Source organism: Drosophila sulfurigaster, chromosome 2R (genome assembly GCF_023558435.1).
Source record: "Drosophila sulfurigaster albostrigata strain 15112-1811.04 chromosome 2R, ASM2355843v2, whole genome shotgun sequence".
NCBI classification, from domain to species: Eukaryota; Metazoa; Arthropoda; class Insecta; order Diptera; family Drosophilidae; genus Drosophila; species Drosophila sulfurigaster.
In genome coordinates this window covers 30,964,978-30,986,643 of record NC_084882.1, presented here as the reverse complement: position 1 = coordinate 30,986,643, position 21,666 = coordinate 30,964,978, and the positions used below count along the sequence as shown (strand labels likewise).

At 39.9% G+C, this 21,666-nt stretch overlaps 1 protein-coding gene across 1 annotated transcript; it reads right to left on the bottom strand.

Annotated features, from left to right (window-relative positions):
• LOC133837033 (pituitary homeobox homolog Ptx1) lies at positions 1-18,048 on the bottom strand. Its single transcript, XM_062267678.1, is given in 5 exon segments — positions 1-1,857; positions 6,530-6,783; positions 8,256-8,396; positions 16,976-17,781; positions 17,889-18,048. Coding segments are annotated over 4 exon segments (1,917 nt in total). The 5' UTR covers positions 17,505-17,781; positions 17,889-18,048; the 3' UTR covers positions 1-864.
• Positions 18,049-21,666: the final 3,618 nt, after the last annotated feature.

Genomic DNA, 21,666 nt, shown 5'->3' with positions numbered 1-21,666 from the left:
TTTCCTTTTTTTTTTTGGTTTTCGATTTGATTTTGATACGTTCTTCATATATTTATATATATATATAGTATTTGGTATATGAGCTGCCAAACAAAAAAAGTGGTTAAGGTATAGGCGGAGTTTTTTGTGTTTGTTTTTCTTTTTTTCGAAAGGATTTGCAGACAACTTTAACTTGATTTTTATTTTTATTTATTTGGTTTTCTTTACTTTCTTTTTGGTATAGCTAATTAGTTCTTTAGTTAAGATCGAACTTTTTTTCTTATACATACAGCTTGCTGTCTATAGCTAAATATTTGCTTTATATTTACAAAACACTTAACATTATACATTAATGTTTTTACTTTTTTTTTTTTGGTTTTGGGAGGGGAGGGGTTTTGGGTTGTGGGATTGTGGGGAAGTGAACATAATTGGCATTTAATCGGAACAAAAATAAAATACAATTATCAATTTGTAATTAATTTTGCTGCCTTTCTGGCGATGGCGCTTAATGCCAACTAATTAAAACTGCCCGCAATGTTGGCATTTCAATTCTCTCTCTCGATTGGTTTTTTTTTATCATTTTGGCTTTTTGTAAATGTAATTATTGTTCTTCGAAAAAAGTTGCCATTGTTGTTGTTGTTGTTATTGTTGTTGTTGCTGCCCTTTTGCGACTTTCCCATCTAAAATTTAATTAAGTACGCTTAATGCTATTTTTTTTTGGTTTTTCTTCATCTGTTTTTTGGGTGTTTTTTTTTTTACTGATTTATGCAGTTTTACAATAACAAATTTGTTAATTATTTATGTTATAAGTACGTTGATTTAAATATTTTAATTGTTTTTAAATATATATATTTATATATTGTGTTTTACTTAATAAGCAATCGCTCAATCGATGATCTCTTCGTCGACATCGTCGCCATTGTCGTTGCCACTTGAGGCGCCACCCGCAGCGGCAGCCGCTGACATTAACCCATTGCTGCCCAACGGCGATTTGTTGTTGTCATCGATGTTGCCCACTGTGCCACCTCCGCCTCCACCACCGCCTCCTCCATCATCAGTGCCTGCTCCACCGTTGCCTAAACCCAAATCACCATGATGATCCAACAGCAGTGAATTGTTATTATTGTGATGCAACATGTTGTTGTTGTTGTTGCTACTGTTGTTGTTGTTGTTGTTGCCATTGCTGCTGCCGGTCAGATGATGATGCTGCATGGCGGCATTGCCATTGTGCTGGCCGGAGAAGTGCTGCAAGTGGTGCTGGTGCTGATTGAGCAGAGCACCGAGTGCGTTTTCTCAGACAACATCTGTGACGCCGTACTGGCAAGCGGACAGTCCGGCTGAATTGGAACGCGACACAGGCGATGGCGCCGAATATGGGCTGCTAAACCCGGTGGCATGCTGTTTGGCCTTCAATCGCAATGTGGCAATGCTCGATGACATGCTGCTGCTCATGCATGGCTCAGCGGCCGTGCGATACATATACGGATTGGCGGGTGTCGTATACGGGCAGGGGGCAGCGCCCACGCCCACATTCGTATTGGTCAGCGTTGAGCCCATGGTGCCCGGCAGCATTGAATTGTTCATGCTAACCGCCACACTGCTGGCGCCCGTATTGAAACAATTCACCGAATTCTGATGATGATTGCTGGTCACCATCGAGCCAAGGGGATTCACTGGCCACGGAAAGGGTTTGGTGCCCAGCGGCGATGGCACCTTGGTCCAATTGTTATACGGATACGATGTGTACAGCGAATCATCGGCAAAGGGTTGCATGAACTGTGTGCCAAAGCCGGACTTGAAGTCGGCAGCTGCCACAGCCGCATTCATGGCATTGCGTTCACGTTTACGCCACTTTGCGCGTCGGTTCTTGAACCACACCTGCAAAACAGAATGAAAGAAGAGAGAGAGAGACATAAGTTAGTTAAAGTTTTAAAAGCGCTGGCAGCCATTTTCTTTTATTGCGTCGCCGTGCCGCATAATTTATTATATTGCCGCCAACTTGAAAATTTATGTATCCGTCTGTCGCTTGTGCGCAAAAACTCCCCCAAAAATATACCCCAAGCCAAAGACTCCACGACTCCACGATTGCCAATGGCAAAAAGGGCGCCTCGTAATACGCATGTGCAGTAATTATAAATACAAATATACATAAATACTGCCATTGTTGTTGCCTTGCTTCTTCTTTTTTTTTAATGGAGAGCTTTATATAAATAAACTCTCAGCACGCCAACCCCCAAAAAAAACCGAATCAGAAGCCAGTATACAACAACAGCATTAAAGTTGGAAAGGGAATTTTGTGGGGCGAAAAGCAGCAGACGCAAAAAATAAATCAAAATTATTTTGCACAGAAAAAGAAAGGAAAAACAAAGGCAGAGTAGATAAAAAACAAAATGGCAACTTTGTAATTTATTGCTGAAGTTTGCGCAGCTCCCACTCACACACATAAACACACAGAGAGATACCAAGAGATACAGCTAGAGATACTGTAGCTAACAGATACAGAAGTATCTACTGCTGCTGCTGTTGGGTTTGACAAAGCATTGCTGATGAGTTTTTTCCATCTTCCCACAAAAATTGGCTGCAAAGATTCGCTTTGCTTCGTTTACGCGAAATTGCGTTGCATTTCCTTGTTGGTTTTTGTTTCCCAGACAGCATTGCAGGTAATTATGTTAGGACCAGTTACAATTTTTCGGTAGCCAGGCATGTTGCCGCATTGCCACATTGTAGTTAAGTCAACACTCTGAATGGGGTTGGAAATTTATTGCCTGCGTTGCGTATGCGTAACTAAATGTGGCCACGCGTTTGCTGTGTATGCAAAAACTGGGGGTCTAAAACGGTGTTAAAGCGGCGTTTGTTTGCTTTTGTGTGGGAAAAGAGTCACAAACTAAAATGCCGTGATTAACAAGTGGAAAATGTTTGACTCGTGCCGAATTTAATGCGCATTCATTTGCCCGGCAAATTGGTTTAATCGCATTAGTTGCGCCCAGTTAATTGAAATCGCATGAGTCACAAATTGAGTTGTAACTCGGTAAATTGCAATTGTCGTGGGAAAGGAAGAGAGAAGGAAACTCTTTAAAGTTGCTTTTTTTATGTGTTTGGCTCGCACATAAATCAAAGTCTGGCCAATTTCAATATCCAACCAGGCAATGTGTCAATTTGTCAAGGTACATCGCTCAGCCGCATCCGCAGCATCATTCTTCTCATCATCATCATCAGCAGCAGCAGCATCAACTCAGGCTTCACTCTGATGCAAAACTAACGTCATCGATCTCGTCAACTGTCATTTTCACGTATCATTTAGCAAGTTGTTGAAGTTTTTGGGTACTCAGCAAAAAAAAACGAGCGAACCAACGTTTGCATGATGGAAAATTGATGTGACTGCAAAAACGAAAAAAAATTGCCAACGTCCGAGTGCGAAAAAAAACCATCGCAATTTTCCACTCGACAGGCAGCTCTCGACGCTGTGTGACTCAAGCAGAAAATCCTAATTGGTTTTGATGACACCGCTCCTCTCAAACCCTAACTATGTTTTTATGCTGGTGCCTCAACGCATCATCAGGTAAAGTTGTTAAAAAAAAAATACGGAACCAAGAAAATTGGAATATGAGTGGAGCAATGTGAGCATGTGGCAAAAGTTACGGGTTGAGTTTGCTTCTTTTTATTTTTTGTGATTTCTAAGGGTCGCTTGACTGAAGAGCTGCCATTTTGATTGATGGTCACAAATTGCAGCTAAATACGTTTTTTATTTGCTTAATTCCTCACTCTGTTCTCTGCTTTTTTTTTACATTCTCTTTACTCACTACTCACTTCCGGGGTTGGTGCTTGACTAGTTTGGTAATTGAAGTGAAAATTTTGATTGCAGACAATATTGATAAGCATGAAACTTTCAGCTTTCAACAATCAGTAAGCCTTCATAAGATTGTGACCAACCGAACAGACAGAATATCTTGAAAAATACTAAGATAAAGTCAACGCTTCAGATTGCATTACAGATAATTCATTAAGTTGAATTTTTGATAAACAGCTTGATAAATGAATTATTATATTAATAATTGTCAAAAATTGCTAATAGCTGTTGCATTTGACTCTGATTTAATTTAATTCACATAAGCTTTTAAAGCACATTATAGCTTTAGAGATTAAGTGGATTAGCAAGCTTTGCAAGCACTTCAAAGCTCTAAAGCTGAAAAGGACTTAAGTGCTTGCTAACGATACTCAAAGCTGCATTAAAGTTGTCTGCATTTGATTAGTGTAATTTAACGAAAAATTATAGTAGGAAAATCAGAGTTGTTAAAGACATTCACACTCATGAAATGAGCCACAATTCTGCAATCTTTTGACACCATTAAACACGAGTCGTAATAGATTGAACCATCGGTGGACTCTAACTGCCCATATTGTGGCTCCTTTATGGCCATTGTTTTTTATGAAGCTACCAATGCCAAAATGGCTTTCCTATACACAGACCAAAAAAATACGTTTGCTGTTTCCAAGCCATTGCCAACACCTGACCATAAAAAAACAGAGCAGAGAATAAAGCAATTGGTTTGTTTTCTTTTTTATATACTCTGCTTCATTTGTCGCGAGAGCAACAAATGTTTTTACGAGTTGGAATTTTAACTGTTAATTGAATTAAAAAGTGAATGTCTGTTTTAAAAAGTCAGATGGGAACATATTGCCATAATTGCCGAGTCATGTTAATCTGCAGATTAGTAGCTATCAGCTAGCAGGAAACCAACCAAAGAAGACAACATTTCCAACCCGACACACAAAGCGTTTTGTTTGCTCAAAAACGGGGCTGATTTCAGATGCGATGTTTTTTTTTTTGCTTGTTCTACTTTTGACAACTTTAAACCCACCCAGATTTATATATTGGTGTGTGTTGTAATCCTTTTGTATATTTGATAAATTTTATTGCCTACGCTATTATTGCAGTCAAATGCGAAGGGAAGAAGACAGCATGATCATGATCATTAATTCTCGTGCGGTTTCTAATTCATTAAACAACCCTCATCTAATGTTTGCTGCTGACAAATTGCCATTGGAATTGTTTTGCATTTTTGATGGGGAAGGGGAAGTGCTATAGATACTGTTGAGGGGTTGCACCCCTCACAGAATGAATGCAAACCTTTTTGTCATCATCGCATAATGGACCATAAAACAAACTGTATCAATATTTTATGCATTTTTGTGCCCAACACATGTTTCGATTGACATAATTTCCACGACTTTGTCTTTGTTTCTTTCTTTGCAACCCCCCTCCGCACGTAGTTGACACTTGTTTTCTGGTGGGCCGCAGCTAATTTCTTTATAGTAACTGACTGGCTGTCAAGTGACTTTTGCTTTATCTGCAAATATTCTGGCCATATGCGCAACAAACGCACAGAAATTTGCATAGAAAAACCATGAAAAATGCAATTGCGGCAGCGATTTGTCAGCACATGAAAATGAAATGTATCTAGCAGATGTTTTTTATTTGTCAACGATAAATGACCTGCCTCTGTCTCTGTTCGCTTGTGTGTCAATTAGCTTCGTGTCGCCAGCCCAAAAAAAGAAAAAAAAAACGAGTTTGTCGATCAAATAGTGATCAATCGATCACGTCAAGGAAAAACTTCACTGCTGTTAACTATATACATATATGTAAGTATAACGTGTTGCCGTCGTGTCGCTGTCTTCTGTGTGTCAGGCAAACATGCTTATGATATTGCTATGATATCCAGAAGAGAGTTATCGGTATCTATTTGCTATTTGCCCCCCAGTTGGCGCCACTTAAAAGCACTCTCAATGTTTACCAAAACTATCGTTTACAAACAATTACAACTGTTTGTGCGTGTCGTTAGTTTGTTGTATTATACAATGCTTTGTTGATAGCTGATATCTTCTACGCACACACACAACACATCGAACATATATATCTCAAGTTGGTCTGGGCCATAGAACCCTTGAGGCTGTCAATAACAGTAGCAATTGTCGTGGCATGTACAAACAGCTGGACTGCGTTTTGATAAGCCTCGACTGCGGCCCAGTTTACACCATAAAAATGTAAAAAAAAAAAACAAAATAAAAATAGAAAAAAATATAGCCAACCGAACTGCAAACTGCGCCAAAGTTTTTGCCGCAATCGAGGCGGCAATTTATGGCAACTTTGCGCCATACTGCAACAAAGCCGAAACCCGAAAGCCAAACTCCCCTTGCCCCACACTGTGTGGGCCAAACATAAATTTACACTGCAGCAGCAGCAGCGGCAAAATGGCGGAGTTTTTGGTCAGCACGTTTAAGCCGCGCGCGAATTTTGTGGCTGGGGCAAACATATTTACGAGTTGGCGCTGTGGCATTGTATATGTGTGTGAGTGTTTGTGTTTGCATTGCTTTCAGCCTGAGCTACGTGCTGCGGTTGCATTGCGGTCATTTTGGGATGGTTGCAGCCAAGAGAGAGGCGCCGCAGTAATTGCCGCATAATTGCACACACACCACAAATGCAATTGCTGCTGTTTACAATTTGTGGCTGGCTGTTGTGCACAACACACATTAATATAATAGCGAAACTCACCCTGACGCGGGCCTCGGTTAGATTGGTCCACATGGCGATCTCCTCGCGGGTGGACATATCCGGATATCGATTGCGACTGAACGTATGCTCCAGCTCCTGCAGCTGCTGTGAGGTGAAGTGTGTGCGTTGTCGTCGCTGTCTCTTGTTCTTCTTATCGTTCTTTGGCTCATCGGCGCTGCTTGTCATCGGCTCATCGTGGCCCGAATTTGATATGTTCTCCGTTTTGATTGTAGTCTCGTTCACACTGCGATTGCCTGCAAAAAATAATAGAGAGAGAAAACAGCAAGTAGTTGCATGTAATTAATTTGTTTGTAGCCAACAAAAGTTTATCTCTGCGGTGATAAGCAGGCAACAACAGTAGCTAGCTAGCTGCTGCACTCCTCATTCACGCTCTAATCAGCTGCCCGCCTGGCGTTACAAATTGCTATTGCCATGCAACCTTCAAACGACGCCAAAAAGAAACCCCCCCTTTCCACCCACTTCGGTTCACGCCACACTCGGTGGCAACATCAAAGCGGCAAGCCGCCGATTGGAAGCTAGCCTAGTTTCTTTTTTTTTCCAATTTTTCGGCCAGATTTACAACCCGTTAATGTGTGTTCAACGGGCATGTCATCGATCATGGCGGCGTGCTTTCTCTGTTGTTGTCGCTGTTGCTGTCGCTGTCGCTGTTGTCGTTGTTGTTGTCATTGTTCTTGCCATTGTTTGCTTCAAGCGCCGAAAACGAACTTAATCAAATAAACTAAATGACTGGCCATATGAAATATCAGTTTCGGTGGCTCGACAAACGTCGTCATCATGTCGCAAATCAAAGCAGTCTAATCGAAAACTAAACGCGACGCGAGTGAGTAAATTTTCGCCGACAAAGGCCAAGAGGTAACCCACACACTCAACTGTCCCACCTTTCCACACCTCACACCACCCCACTTCACCTCCTCCACCCCTTAACCAAGTGACGCCCATTGGCCATGCTTATGAAAATTATTATAAATTATGTTTCTTATCTAATGTACGCACTGCTATAAAATCACTAACGAGCCTACTCTCTCACTCGCTATTGCTATCTCTTTCACTTGGTATGTCTTTCTCTTTTGCGCTCTTTGAGTGCGTCAACTTTTTGTTCACGCTTATTACACTAATGATCGAAACTATAATTATAGACAATTGTATTAAGAAATCCATAGGAAATTCTTTGTAAACTTATCTTGAAATTTATTGCAAGTGTTCAACGATTGCTATGTGAATTTCTGGTGCCTAAGATCTTAAGTTCAGATATTTAAGTTACTATATAAATTAATGTAGTTTCTTTGGAAATTCTATCTATGAAGCAGATCTGTTTAAGGTATGAAGAGTGAATTGTAAAAGGAATATAACATATATGGCAAATTTGAAGGCTCTAACTTAAAGGGTTTTTCAGATCGTTAGATTTGTAGAGATGGACAGACGGGCAGACGGATTGAAGGCAGACGGAAAAAATTCAAAGTATTTGGAAACTTCATCAGCATATTTGACAAATTGCAATTGTCTTTTAATTTGATGTAAGTTGTTGTAAGTATAAGAATTTATTAGAAAACATTTTAAATATTTTCATAAAAGATTTCTTTTATCAATATAGTAAATTTAATATTACTTTCGTTGTTATTATTATTATTTTCGTATAAATTTTCGTAAAACATTCAAACTTAAGTAAATTTATTATATGATTCTTTTATCACTTTGTAATACTCACCATCTTTGCGATCTCGACTTCGATTCGATAAGGTGGATGTCGACGATGTTTGAAAGTTGTTTAAGTGTGTGCTATCCAAACTATTTGCTACGGCGGTCATGGAGCTATGACTATCACGAAAATCACCGGTTTCGGCCCAAACTGAAAAGAATAAACCAGCAAAGGGCACAGAAATATACAAAAAAATTAATGTTTTAACATAGGTTTAAAGGCATTCAAGCAATTTGTGTACAAGTATATGCAGTAAAAGTGTTTAAAAGCAGGACGTGGACCAGAAGCCCATAAAAATGTGTTTATAAAAGGATTTATGCTGTTGGTTGTGGTATCAGTTTTAAATGGGCTTTTGGTTAGCTCGATTAAGTACACAAGTGTCGGAGATTCTGTTGGCCAACTGCTGCAGGCCGAGACTCGGGCCAAGTCTTGGGCCATTAATTGAAGCCATTAAAGAGAAGCAGCCGCGGCACATTATGGAAAACTTCAGCAGGGAAGATAATGAGGAAAATTACTTGCGCTCTTCTAGTAGCATAAATCTAAGAAACTCAAATGAGACATGAGGCAATGATTACGCTAGTTAGTTACGCTCAATTTCATATTAATTGCCATTGTGTCATTGACATGTTCCTCTAAAAATGCAGATTTATGTTGAGACAATTGATACTTCGGCCTTTCCCCTGGCCTCTGCTTGAGGTGTGTGCCCATATGGTCGAGGTCTCAAGTCTTAGGTCTCGACTTCCTGGCCACTGCACCTAAATCTTATGGACTTCCTTGTGCTCGTTTGCTCGCTCGCTCTGTTGCATAATTTATGGCATTTTCACATGTTGTCAGTTTTATGTGGTTTTTAAAGTGCCACAGCAGCACGAAGGAGAAAAGAAAGTCTGTCTGCAAACACCCGCGGCGACATTTTGAAAACAATTAGTCGTGAAATTGGGGGATGCCAGGCAAGTGTCTTCCCCATCTTATATACAGCTCAATTAATTACACGGCATTCTCTATAATTTGTGCCTCACTTGAGCTACGCTTGAATGGCACAAATAGGAGCAATGAAAATTCTTCGAAATCAATTAATGATATTTAGCTTATTAATCGTTATTTTTAGCGCATTCATAGTTGTCATTTATGACTGTCCACTGAGAATTGTGAATGACTCACATCATTAGAAATTTTGGCATTAAGTAAATATAATGGATGGTAGAATTAGACTTTAACTATTTGTAATGAAAGAATTTTGACTGACTGACAACATTACAAGTTTTCACATTAAAAACAAAAATAAGGGATAGTAGGATTAGACTTTGATTATTTCGTATGGCAGACTTTTGAATGACATTTCAAATCTTAATAAAATTAAGGGAATATTCACATCAGCGGAAAAAATAGTAAATAGTAAATTAAATTACTAAAATAATTTTAATAAGGGACGCATTTTCCTACTCTAATCGCCCAATTTTGAATGATATTATTAAAATTTTGACATTGAATAAAAGTAAGCACAACTTTTAAGCAGAAGTAAAAATAGTTGATTATTTTCTGATTCTCTAATCAAAGAATTTTCTTAGCAGCTTTAAACCTCAGCTTTAGCTTCAACAAATTCCTGCATTTCTTTTTACAGCTTCTATCTATTGATTACTCAAGTCTTTTTTAATGTGCTACCACAACACTGCAGCGTTAAATTGGAAAATGCTTCTTAATAGCCGCTGCTGTTTTCGCTGTTGTTGTTGTTGTTGTTGGCTTGCGTGTTCTTCGTTGTGCTCGATTTCAACCTGAGCATGTGCCTGTTAAATGGGTCGCCAGCGTCATCTGTGCCAGCTCGTTTCCTCCCGCCAACTACTCTTAAACTGTTTCCCCCCTCACAGCTTCTGAAGAAGAATGTAAAAATATTTTCTTAACGATGCGCTCTAAAAAACGCAGAGAAAAGCACGTACCGCAGCGATTTTTATTTGTTTAAATATTTTTTTTCGATCTTTTTCTTGCTTGACTGTCTATTTCGCTTGCGACTAATTTGAATTTGATTTTTCCCCAAAAAAAAAAAAACAGCAGAATTTGTTTGTCGTCTGTCAGTTGGCGTTGACATTTTTTTTGGCCGCAGTTGTTGCTGCCAGAGTTTTTCCGACTTTTTACAATGTTTTTCAAGGTTTGTGTCTATACTCGTAGTGTTGTGTGATAGAATGTGAGTGGCAAGTGTCAATATGGCTTTGGCCAAAAAAGTGGTGGGCGTTGCCTCAACGCCTCAACAATTTTTGGCCATGTCAACGAGCTGTGACAACAAGTGTCAACCGTCGCATTTGTGTATTCCAAATTCACTTCGGCCATTTTGCAGAGGCGTTTAAGCAAAACAAAACAGCAAAATGATCTAATAAAAAGTATTTTCCTTTTTGTTTTCTCTATTTTTTTTTTGCCCAACAAAAGTCAATAGAAGCAGAGCGTGCACACCCCGAAAAAAGGGCGAACTATTAATCATGCTGGCAAATATGAAACGGCAGAAAAATGAGAAATAAATGTTTGCCTGGACAATGATTTTGATTTTGATAGCCAGCAAAGCAAACACACACAAACACACACACACAAGGTAAACCATTTGGCCATTTGTCGCATTCATTCATAAGCATTTTCCACAAAAACTTTGACACACGACACACGGCAGAAGCAGCAACAGCAACAGCAGTAGTTATAAATTATCCAGCCTGTGACACTGTCAAACCTTCGCACAGGATACACCCAAAACAAACAAACAAATACACACAAAGAGAGAGAGACAAAAGGATCGTTGAGATGCCAAGGGAGCTGGACCGAAGGTACGCCCCGAGAGCGCGTCCTTTGACACGACACAGCAAAAAAAAAAAAAAGAAGTGGAAAGAAGGAAACCCAGGAAATATGGCAAACGTTTACTTGTAGCATTTTGTGACCAAAAACAAACGATTAATGTGACAGTTGAATTGGGATGCTCAGCACACAAAACACACAAAGGACGAAGGAAGGAAGGAAGAAATCGAAATACTTTTCTTCCCTATTTTGACAAGTTAGTTGCTTTTATTGTTTGGCGAAATTAAACCACTCTGCGAGGGGGAAATCTAAAATATCAAAGGGTTAAAGACTGCTGACAAATATTTATACATTTCGCATTTTTCCAATTTCATGCCACATTTGGCATTGAAAAGTGTTAATATGCGACAGGTTTTGTCCACCATATGCCCACAAAAATTGGCAAACTATTCAACACCCTCAAGCTGAAAGCACTAGAAATTAGCCAAAGCTGCTGTAAAAATCAAGTTAATGCTTTTTTTTTTTGGCCCCACAACAATCTAGAAAGTTAATCCTTTATGGCTAGCCAGACAATGACAATATATATATTCTCTGGTTATGGCAATATAATGAGCTTGGCAGCAACACAGAAATATATGTATGTAAGCTACACACACACACAAACATACACACATATAAAAATCAGTGCAATAACATTGACATGGCCCAAAGTCCGACAGAGAACAGAGAGTCCAACCCTCCTTTGCGGCCAGACAGTCAGACCACATCAAGGCAAGCTCATTAGTCGAGGGTCTGCCAGATAAGGCTAAAAAGAAGAAGAGAGAGACACATGCAGACCTTTTCCTCCGCCCCTCTCAACAAAATGCTGTCCAACCAAACACAGACTCGTTCTCTGTCTTTCCTTTTGTCTATGTTGAACTTGTTGTAGTTTTCCACTGCAATGCCTTTTTCAGTAATTTTCTCGACTGTCAGCTCAAATTTTTGGCTCCAGTTGATGCCGTTGGGTCATTTGGTCCATTTCGTTCTCATCCTCCTCTTCGCCCCCAATTTTGCTGTGGCCAACTTGGACAGCAGCGTCGTGCAAGTTTGTTTCCTCAGATAATCTCTAATGCGACATTTTTACGAAATTGCACGATACGGATAATGAGAAAGAGGCGGCTTCAGTAGTAGAACTCTCTCGCTGACTCTGACTCCCACTCTGTGTGCAACGTAATTGCGGTCTTGGTCGAGTTAGAGATTTGTGCGAGGGCAAAACGAAAAAAAAAACAAAGAAGAAAAGAGGAAGCTGACTGGTTGCCATAATGACATTATAATTTATATAAACGAAATCAGTGCCATCAAGGCAGAAGAGAAGGAGAGCATCGCATAGTAGAGACCACATGTCTCCGTTGTGTCTGTGTGTCAGGATTGATATATGGGCAGTTTTTGTCCTTGCAGTCTGGCCATAGAACACCAAAAGAAACTTGTGAAGTGGGCGTCACCAATGGGTGATTATCCATTGGCATTGGCTGGCACAATTTATGGGGTGTTTGCTTGCCAATTGCACTACGATCTTTTGTTTTTCCTCCTTCTATGCTCAACCGCAATGACATATGTGCGCAATTTTCCAGAGATTTTCACAGCAAATGCACTTGATGCTGACTGATTTTTAAAGCGTCTTAAAGATAATGTACACACAAAATGGCTGCAAACACAGCCCCAAAGAGAAATCGATAAAATGTGTATTTATATTCATAAAGAAAATGGCAGGACAAGAAGGGAGCATCAAACCGAGAGAGAGGCCTGACAAATAAGTACAAGCGAAGCCCAAGACGTGCACACGTTGAATTTAAAGTAGCTACAGGACTCAGGCGTATCCTTGCACAGGATGTGGTGTGTGTGTTTCTGTGTATCTATAACTGTAACTTGAGGCCTGTGCAGCATGTGCGCAGCGTCTCTTCATTAAAGACGCATTTGTAGCTTGCCTTAAAAAAACACTGAAGTTGTAAAGATTTTTCTTAGATACCCAAATTCTTTCTTATTTCAAAGCATAATGTTGAATCTGTAAAGATTTTTTTGGGTTACCAAAATTTTCTTTAATTCATAATTATCTTGTGGAAGTATAAAGCTGAATCTGTAAATCTCTTCTTCAGCTTCTTTTTTCTTTCTAAGAATACATTAAAAACTGTAAGAATATTTTCAACTTGCAAAATTCCCTGCATTTTAGAAGACTGAATCTCTACAGATTCTTTAAAGATAGCAACATTTTATTTAATTTGTAATTGCTTTTATAATGAGTTTTTAAAATTTTAGCTACTCAAAGCTTCATATTTATTATCTTGCATTACCTTTACCAAGTCTAAAGCTGATTAAGTGAAAAGTTTTTCAGCTACCAAAATTCCTCTCTAACTTCTAAATGTCTTAATCAAGACTAAAGATGAATCTGTAAAGTTGCCAAAATGTGCTCTAATTTTTAGAAGTTGTGCATTTTATAAAACAATTTTCAATTACCAAAATGTTCACTAATTTCTAGAAATTATATCTCCAATTTAAAATGGCTCTTTGGACTGTTTGTTGTGCTGCACGTGCCATTAACACTTTGTGCCGACAACACACACGCAAACGCAAGACAAACTTAAGTGCAATGATATGTGGATGAGGCACAATAGATAACAAAAGATTTCGTAAGAAAGTCGAGCAGCAAATTCTCGCACTCAGCTGCAGATACAACAGCAATAGATACAGATACATTTTTGGAGATAGAGATAGAGACGCACAAGGCAATTTAATATTTTATCAAGCGCTACAAGGGCAAACTATTTGTCAAAGGCAAATAGTTCTACCATATCTAAGCATATATCTATAGCTATATCTGTGTAGCTGTAACAACTTGGCAAACAAAGTCGCAAAGGACTCGCAACATGATATTTGTATTATTTGCCAAGCAACCAAAATGTAAACTGCTCTGATTTACATTCGAGTTTTTGGTTTGTTGAGGTTTCTGTTGGTTTTTGGCTTTGCTTTTGCTTGGTAAATACAAAACGCAGATCTTTGTTTAGTCATATCTACATTGAGTTGAAAGTACTTAGTCACAGGATCAGCTAAAATACTGTATGAAATAATTAGAATAGATGTGATAGATTATTTTGTGTGAAAAATTAAAGCATTTTTTGATAGAGTAGAGCAGCATGACTAAAGCTCTCTTTAGAGGCTGCCAGCTGCTGACAACATAATTCAGATTGCTGCCGCTGCTGAGTTGAACAGAACATGGCCAGCTGCCAGTGGGGACACTTTCGACATTAAAGAGTTGTAGCCGATGGTATTAAAAAGCATTAACTTTTTATTGTTTTACACGCTGCAGCGTTGCATGCATAATAAAAAAAAATAGATGTTGCCATCGAATGAGACACAAAAAACAAAAAAAAATAAATAGCTGACAACCAAAATGGAAAATGGGAAACTGGGAAAATGTGAAATTAGTGTACGTGAACTTGAAATCCTTTGAGCGCAAAATACGAAATAAAAACACGCACAGAACCCATAAAATGATGATCAGACTAAACGAACTAATAGACGAGGTGTGCTGTGTGTGTGCATCATAAAAAACTGCACTAATAAAAAAGAAAAACATTTCCACACACACATAGAAAGAGAGACAGAGACATATAAATACTCGTACAAATAAAACTTAAATATTTTATAACACAAACAAATGGTCGTGTAGGTGGTTTGATTTTCGAGAATCCGTTCTCGCTTCTCGTTTCTCGTTCGTCGTTCTATAAAGTTAAAGGGGAGGGCGACCATTAAATTGGCCAATAATTGAAAATCCAATTGCAATGTGCAACAGTCCAACAATCCAACAGAGTTGAACACAGGCATTGGGCACGTTGTGTGGCCATTATTTAAACAAGAGCGTAAACAATAACGACAACAACACACAGACAGCAATGTGAAATTTGTTGGCAACATGATTCCGCACCTGCAGCTGAAAGGCAGCAACTCCTCGCACAACTTGCCACAGTAAACGTCTGGCTTTATCCTGCTCTGCATGTGTATCCGTGTGTGTGTGTGTGTGTCAAAGGATAACTGCACTCGTGCATATTTTAAATGCGCACAATTTTTGTGTTAAATTGTTTTGGCACGCAAATAAATTGAGAGGCAGCTGCGTCCCCTTTCGCTCTCTGGCCCCACAGCAGCAAAGTGCAGAGTTTGTAAGGCTGTTAACCCGGCCAAAAGTGCTTGGAGGCCAGAGTTGAGTGAGTTGCGCTAGACGGCGAACAAATCTCTCAGACAAATACTTATTGTTCGGGGCACAAGCAAATTCAAAGTTAACTTTGCTGTAGTCAAAAGTTTGTGCAGTTTGTGTCAGCATAAAAAATGAAAGTGCTATCAAAACGAAGCTGCTTAGAATAATTATTTTAACTTGGAATAATTCTATTAGTTTTGAGTTGTATTAGTAAATGAACAGTCTTATTATTAGTGAGGTTTGAGAATTTAAATTCTTTCTATTAAAAAGTGTCTCACTAATTCAGTCATCTCCAAAGTCGTATTCTTTAATCAAAGGTTTCTCCTCTACATAAGTTGTAATCTTTATTTATTCTCACTCTTGAATGTTAGATACAGTAATTAGAATACAATTCACGATTCTAATAAGGCATACGTTAATTCGCTTTCAGCTATAATTATTAATTTAACTGTGTTATTGGCAGAAAATTTTAAGAACCTTACTCTGTTTACTATATATTCAAAAGAATCTATTAAACTGTTCTCAACTATGATTTGAAATGAATTCAACTTCATTCATTTGAAACTGCAATTTGTATGGTTGCAATTAATTTTAATGAATTCATGTGTACTATTTTGTATCTATAGTTTAATCTGATTTGTTGTAAGTCTTCTAAAGAGTTGTATTCCGTAATCTAATTCTTTTGCTGTTTATAAAAGTTAGTCTATTATTAATCTGATTCTTTCTATGGTGTTCTATTGTAATATCATAATTTTGTTTACCCAACTTCCTCTCTTTGCTGCAACCTTTGACTGACTTGCAGGCAATTGAATAATCTGCTTGGCACACTTGATCGCAATACCTCCCAATATCATGCCGAGTGTCTGGCCGCAGTCAAATTCCCATAACAATTAGCCTAAACGGAACAACAAACACTTGACTACAATGCACATATCAAATTTCAGCCATTGAGCGACCCTCTTCCAACTCTGACGCTGCTGCAGCATCTCACTCGAAGTGGCAAGAAGTGGGAAATGGGAACGGGAAAAGTGGGAAAGTGGGAAGAGTGTGTTGCCTTCGGCACTACGGCAGAAGGGTGCTCAATTAGCCGTGACATGCGCATCAAAAGTGAAATTTGTTTAGTGCTTCTTTTTGTTGCTCTACCAAAATTGAGTTTTGTTCTTTTTTTTGGGTTGCCTTTGTTACGCTTTTATGAAGATTATGCGCTAATGATTACACAATGATTATTATGAATATGCATGAGGCATGGATGTTGACAAAGAAAAGGGGCAGGAGGAGGAAGAGGTTTGTCGTTGGAATTTTGCACATTGTTTAGAAATTTACGAGCATCGCATGAATGATGAAGTACAAGTATTGAGAGCGTGAATGATTTGGTGTAACAAATGAATATTGAAATGACGACAGCTGTCGCTGACAGTTGCAAAAATATTGTGCGCTGTGAATGTGGACACTTGTTGAGGCAAGCAAACATAGACAAAACAAATATCACGCATACGCAGCGTATACAAAACGCTGCGACGCTGCCTGAATTATGGCCGCATTAATTACTTGTAAATTTGTTAGACTGCTGCGCAGCGAGGGAGAAGAACCCCCCGGAAAAAACATTCCAAAAGAATAAATTGTTTAACAAATTGGCCACGAAATTGACTTGGCCCCCAAATAAACTGAACCGAAAATAGGCATGAAGAGGTGTGAGTGGGAGAATCTTCTTTTTCTTTCTCTATTCGATACTTACTTCTGAGTTTCTCGAGCGGCTCGTGCTTCGGTGTGTGCGGCGGCACGACGGCATGATGCGGATGCTGCGGATAGCTGCCAACCAGATCCTGACCGGCGGCCGTGTGATGCAAGTGACTGAGACTGCTGATGGGCATCAGGCTCGAGATGGCGGGTGAGATGCTGACCGATGAGCTCGAATCGTGCAAGCTGTGATGGCTGTGCAAATGATCCGCACCCGAAGCGCTGCTCCCCCCACCATTCACCGTCGAGCTGCCGCTGCTCAGCGCTGTGCTCGTTGTTGTGGCACTCTCCGCCGAGCCCGCCGATCCGGCGCCATTCGCTGTGCTCGCACTGACCAAATCCTGCAGACACAATCCCGTGGACTCTGCGGACATGGCTTCGAGGCCATTCAATGCACCGCTGACCCCGACACCGCCGCCTCCGCCACCACCGGGAATGCCGCCGGGACCGAGAGCGGTGGCCGAGCTGGTCACCACGCCGAGGCCACCGCCAGCCGCACCGCAACCGCCGGCGGCGGCGCGATCCATGCCGAGATACGTTGGAAAAATGGTGGAGAAACTCTGGGCGACAGCCTGGTGCGGCTGATGGTGGTGATGCAGCGCGGACTGCTGATGCGCTGGATGCGCGGGATGCAGTGGCGGCAAATGGTGATCTCTGCCGTTGAACTTCGTCGTGACGACGTCCTTAAAGTGTTGCAAGAATGTCGTCGTCTTGAGGCCGGTATCTTCCAACTGTGGCGAAAGCAGATCCAAGTTGTGGCTGTTCTCTGAGCTCGCTGGCGCTGCCCTGAAGCGCGCTGCGATGCTGCAATGTAGAGAGAGAGAGAAAGGGTAAATGATTAAATTAAGAAAATGCGAACACAAAGCTTATCAACTAACAAACGAAAGACAACATAGCTGAGCGCAAGCTACCTGAGGGAAAAGTTTGTTTTTTATTTTTTTTATCACATCGAGACAAACAGTGAGGAGCTTAACCCAAACACCAGGCAATGGCAACTTAACACCAAACACGTCAAGGGGTTAATACCACATCGGTATTGCCGTTGTAACTGCGTTCCACAGATGACGAAGATGCTGCTCTGTGGCTTCTCTGTGGTTGCTGCTGCTTGCTTTTGACTGTTGCTGCGACGGTGAATCGTAAATCGTTTTGCGGGTGCCGCGTGCGCAACGTTTTGCCGACTTAAGTTGACAACGCAGTCCGCCCAGGGCAGACACACTGAGATTCCAACACTCGCACACACACACGCACAGTCCACACCACCTACGTGTTGTTATCACACACGCTGAGAGACGGACAGACAAATAGATAGAGAGCAACAGCCACAGCAACGAGCTTGCACAGTCGAAGATAACACAGCCCGAGCTTCTTATCAATGTAACAATATTTACATTTCTGTGAATTTGTTTCTCTCTTCGTTATATTTTCTTTTTTTTTTATTATTATTATTGCAGCAACAACGCGACGCAAAGTTGTACTGGATTTTGGCAACCGAATCGACGGAACTCCCCTTAAGGGGCGCCTTAATAAATTTGTGACAAAAATCAAGCATTGACAGTGCTCTAAAAATAACCATAAATGTTCGTAAATCAATTAAATTTATTTTTTGCCTATTTCAGTGGCACTGGTTCAGTAATCAAAAGAGAGTCCCAACTATTCTCACCGAGTTCTGTGCGTTTCGCTATCGGAACCGAAGCAAAGTCGAACAACGCGAGCATTGCAATAAATTGTTATCTAATCTCAATCATAACAAAAAAATAAAAGCATTCAAAAACGAAATAAATAGTTGTAAAAAATTTCATAAATTATTGTACACCAAGCGCAAAAAAAAAACACGAGAGAGACAGCAGAGGGAAGTACTATAAATAAATGTAAATTCAAACAAAACCTGGCGACTTTCCTATCGTAAATTTTCACCAGCAGCAGCTTCTTGTTTAATTGTTAGTAAAACCAAAAAAAAAAAAAAAGTGATTAAATTTAAATTTGATTTGTCACTTTCGATTTTGAATTCGGTTTCGTTTTCCCTTTCACATTTCTCACACATTTACTACCGTTGAAATTGAAAATGTATACTTGATAATGCCGCTTGATCTGCACTTGATCCCCAGTGGATTAGTCTGGCTGTAATATTAAATTGCTTTGCGGTTGTTTTAATCACAATAATAAACATAATTTCCCATTTAACAGATTTATACCTCGCCATTCTTTTTTTTCCTTGCTTTGTTTATTTATTACCACATTTTTTTTTTTCGCTTTTTTGTGTGTTTTTTTTCTCTTCTGTGATTGAAGTGCATTCATATTGTTGTCAATTTTCGGTGGCATCATTTGTGGCATATTTATTTGCCACAGTGCTAATAAATATAATTTTTTGTTGTTGGTCTTCAACTCTTGTGACGCTGCTGCTATTCTATTTATTTTAGGGTTTGCCTTTTTGTTCTTTGTCACGACACATTTTTATTTCAGAAGTGAGAATTTATTTACATAATGATTTTCTTAGACAAAGAATGCCCGAAATTATTTTATGTCACTTTATTGCCAGCCGTATTTTTTTGTGGCCCATGCGGCACCCAAGCTTTCCCCTCCACCACCTCAGCAGCCGCCCATTCACTATGGCAATTCAGTGGTTTTTCTTATCGCTGGGTCGGTGGGTCGCGTTTTTTTTTTCGGGGCTGAGCAAATAGTTAAGGCGAAGGTGCCAAGATTTCTATGTTTTACCAAGACGCTTAACGTCTGTTGTCATTTCTATTTAATTTTATACACAAATTTATTTTGGAAAGTACATTTCTGCATTTCGCGCTTCTTATGGAAATCTCTCTCTCTCTTTTCCCCTGTCTCTTTCGCTCTCAAGGTGTATTTCGCGGTGTTTTTCCATGCTTTGTTTGCCAAAAGCAAAGCAATGGCCACAACAACTACAACCAAAACACAAATTCAAAATCTAATTGTTTAGGTGACGTCAATTGGCGTTTTTTTTTTTGGCTTTGGCTTTGGGCCTCTTTACGCCCAAAAAGAGGCCCCCATAGACGAGAAAAGTGAGACAGTTTATGGTGGCAATGTCTGGACTGATGATTATGATGATTCGCAGATAGAGTTTGTGATTTATGTTTGGCGTGAGAGTGCAGCAAAAAAATTAAAAATGTATTTAAATGCCATTTAAGCGCTAGTTCAACAAACACTTTATTGCTGGCTCATTCAGTTAATATTTTCGGGAGCTTTTTGTGGCCCGTTTGTTTGTGGCTTTTGTTTAGTTAAAACGGGGCCTGGTCTAGCGTCGCATATATAGATAGATATCATTAGATACGGTGCTCAGTAGTAGTAACAATTAACGCGAAGCGACAACGCTTTCACTGTTTACTCAGCTGATCTTGACGACGACATCTTGCATAGAATTTTGAAATACTTTGCGTATACTTAATACAAACTCTTAGCTACTATTTATAGTTATCTATAGTTAACTCACCTCTAATGTGGGAAAAGAAATTCAAATTAATCCACTTGATAGCGCCGTCAGTTCGGCAGCTGTATAGATGGATGGATAACTTGGGGTCAGTTCCGTTTTTTGTTTGATTGAAGTTTTTTTTTAGTTTTTTGTTTTAAGAGTGGGTAGCACTTAATGTGGGGCAAATGTTGTGCACTTGGGCAATAAATCAAATTGCTTTCATTTGAATTTCATTTGTAAGTTTAGCGCGATTATCAAGACGAAGAAATGTCGCGTGGGTTGCGTCGGCAATAAATCTTGGGAATCTTTGTTGGGAAATTTATTGATAGCAAGCAGAACCGAGATTTTGTTGCGTGTCTTTCGATTGCTAATCAAAAGCTATTTTTCGTTTGATAGTTTAAACACAATTTGGCGTCGCTTTTTTGTTGTTATTATGATTATAATTATTGTTATTGTTGTTGTTGCACACGCGTGTGAGCGAACGAGATGGCGATAGAGAGTAGAGGCAGCTCAAATAAAAATCACAGTGATTATGTTAGTGATTAATTTTAAGTAACTCATGGATATGTTTTTAATGCGACTTTGATGCCAACGCGCGTTTGCTATTATGGCCTCTCTCACACGAACACGAAGCACACACACACACTACTAAAATGCACACATACACATACACGTACATACACACACACACACGAAAGAATCAGTCGGTGTTGTTGAGTTGTTATTATTGCTGTTGTTGTTGCTGTTATTGTGTTTGGCAGTCGGTGTTGAATCGGCTGTTGATTCTAAATCCGCGTCGGCTTTAGTGTTTTAATAATTTAATCCAGCGCGTAATTAGGGTAAGTTGTAGTAGTAGTAGTCGTAGTATATGAAGCAGCTCAAATTGTTGTTTGATTGCGCTCTCTTCTCACTGTTTTGACGGAAGCAGCAAAAAACGGAAACAAACGCGTCTGCACCCGTAACAGGACGTGGCTGAATTGAAAACGAATTCAAAAGCATACGCAAAAGTATCTGTTGGATGTGGCACCGCGACAACGACAACGACAGCGACGGCGACGACGACGGCAGCAGCGAGTGCGTGAGGGCAGCAGCAGCAGCAAACAGCAGCAGCAGCGGCCTCCGTGAAAAAGGGGGTTGAGCTCGCCTGCAACTTGCACACGCAACGAAAACGAACGGCAACGGCAACGAGCGGCGAGTGTATTGCGAGAAGCTGCCACACACAGTCCACACACAGTCCACGACGAAACGAACTGAAT